The sequence below is a fragment of the Octopus bimaculoides genome, chromosome 24 (genome assembly GCF_001194135.2).
Source record: "Octopus bimaculoides isolate UCB-OBI-ISO-001 chromosome 24, ASM119413v2, whole genome shotgun sequence".
Lineage (NCBI taxonomy): Eukaryota > Metazoa > Mollusca > Cephalopoda > Octopoda > Octopodidae > Octopus > Octopus bimaculoides.
Window position 1 is genome coordinate 25,968,156 of NC_069004.1, and position 2,297 is coordinate 25,970,452.

Below are 2,297 nucleotides of genomic sequence, written 5' to 3' on the forward strand. Positions count from 1 at the left end.
ATATATATATATATATATATATATATATATATATCAGAGAGAGAGAATCAGAGTATGAGCAATGAATGACTATAAAAGGTGAGGGTCACTCAGTGGAGAATTATTCTGGATTAAATCATGGTAGGAATCCTGAGATTAAAAGATCACTGCCATTGCTATCACCACTGCTGCCACCACATAACAACAAAAAGGGGAGACAAAAAAGAAGGGGGGAAAGGAAAAACAAGGAAACTTACTTGAACAATATTTGGATGCGACAGCTGTGTTAGCATAGATGCTTCTAAAGGAATCCGACCATGAATGGGATCGTCCCTCCAGTTTTCAGTCAGGACTTTAGAACGAAGGATATATTTCACAATTACCTGCAGACACAAGTTAAAACAGAAAGGTTTTATACACACATGAAAATACATACATATACATATGATCTTCGAACGTTGGGCCACACGAAGACAATGACAAATAACTGACACCTTTGGCGATATGCCGTGCTTAAGAAGAGCCGTCAAGCTGAGTGGAATCGCAGTCATGCCTGATGCCAGTGTCGCATAACTGGCACCCTGGTGGCACATAAAAAAACACCCTTCAAACGTTGAGTGATATGCTGTGCCTGAGAAGACCCATCAAGCCAAGTGAAATCATAGTTGTGGCCGATGCCAGTGTTGTGCAACTGGCGTCTGTGCTGGTTGCACGGAGAAAGCACTCTTATAACTTTGGGCCTCACAAACGCGGTGACAAGTGACTGAGACCTTTGGCAATACAACATGCTTGAGAAGACCTGTCGAGCTAAGCGAGGTTGCAATTCATGGCTGGCATATACAAAGCACCCACTACACTCTTGGAGTGGTTGGCATTAGGAAGGGCATTCAGCTGTAGAAACCATGCCAAATCAGAATGGAGCCTGATGCAGCTCCTCAACTTTGTAGTTTTCAGTCAAACAGTCCAACCCATGCCAGCATGGAAAACAGACGTTAGATGATGATGATGACATACATAAGTGGTGGCAAGTGGCTTAGTGGTTAGGGTTACACGGCTGGTGATAATAAGGTTGTGAGTTTGATTCCTAATGGCGTGTTGTGGTCTTCAGCAAGACACTTTATTCCGTGTTGCTTCAGTCCACTCAGCTGTCAAAAATGAGTTGTCCCTGTGGTTCAAAAAGGCCAGCCTTGTCACTGAATCTCCCTGAGAACTATGTTAAAGGTATGCATGCTTGATTAACAACTTGCCTTTACTTACATCATGTGTGGCTGTGCGGTAAGAAGCTTGCATCCCAACCACATGGTTCCGGGTTCAGCCCCACTGCGTGGCACCTTGGGCAAGTGTCTTCTACTATAGCCTCAGGCCGACCAAAGCCTTGTGAGTGGATCTGATAGACAGAAACTGAAAGAAGCCTGTCGTATATATTTATGTATATGTGTTTGTCCCTCCACCATTGCTTGACAACCGATGTTGGTGTGTTTACATGCCTGTAACTTAGAGGTTCAGCAAAAGTGTCCTGGGGTCGATTTGTTTGACTAAAGGCAGTACTCCAGCATGGCCATAGTCAAATGACTAGAACAAATAAAAGAAAAGAATGTCTGTGGAGTGCTCAACCACTTGTACATTGATTTCATGAGCAGGCTGTTCCTTTGATTGAATCAACTGGAAACCTCATTGTTGTAACCAATGGAATGCTAATTTTTTTCTATATATACAGGCATAAACACACACACAGATCATCATCATCATCATTTAAGTAATGTTTCCATGCTGGCATGGTTTGGACAGTTTGACAGGATCCAGTGAACTGTAGAGCTGCATCAGACCCAAGAGTCAGCTTTGGTATAGTTTCCATCTTAATGCCAACCATGAGTACATCTTATGTGGCACTGGAACAGGTGCTTTTCAAATGGCACCAAAACAGGGTAAGACAAGCCTTGATGATATGCCATGCTTGAGAAGACTCATCAAACCAAACAAAACTGCAGTCGTGGCTGTTGCCCAGGTCATGTAATTGACACCCATGACATCATAGCCGTGACTGTTACTGGAACCTGGTGGAGTTCTCTGGCTTACCTGTTCCATATCTCCTTATTGCCCACTAGGGGCTAAACATAGAGGGGCCAAACAAGGACAGACAAAGGGATTAAGTCGATTACATTGACCCCAGTGCATAACTGGTACTTAATTTATCGACACCAAAAGGACGAAAGGCAAAATCGACCTCGGTGGAATTTGAACTCAGAACGTAACGGCAGACGAAATACCGCTAAGCACTTCACCTGGCGTGCTAACATTTCTGCCAGCTCGCCACCTTA

The 2,297-nt window shown here is 43.7% G+C and overlaps 1 protein-coding gene across 1 annotated transcript in view; it reads right to left on the minus strand.

The window, feature by feature from the left end:
• Nucleotides 1-143: 143 nt before the first annotated feature.
• The window catches only part of LOC106879922 (uncharacterized), a 44,400-nt gene continuing 42,246 nt past the window's right edge, over nt 144-2,297 (minus strand). The window contains exon 12 of the mRNA XM_014929675.2: nt 144-362. Within this exon, the coding sequence (XP_014785161.2) occupies nt 159-362 (204 nt within the window). The 3' untranslated portion in view covers nt 144-158. The remainder of the gene's footprint in view (nt 363-2,297) is intronic.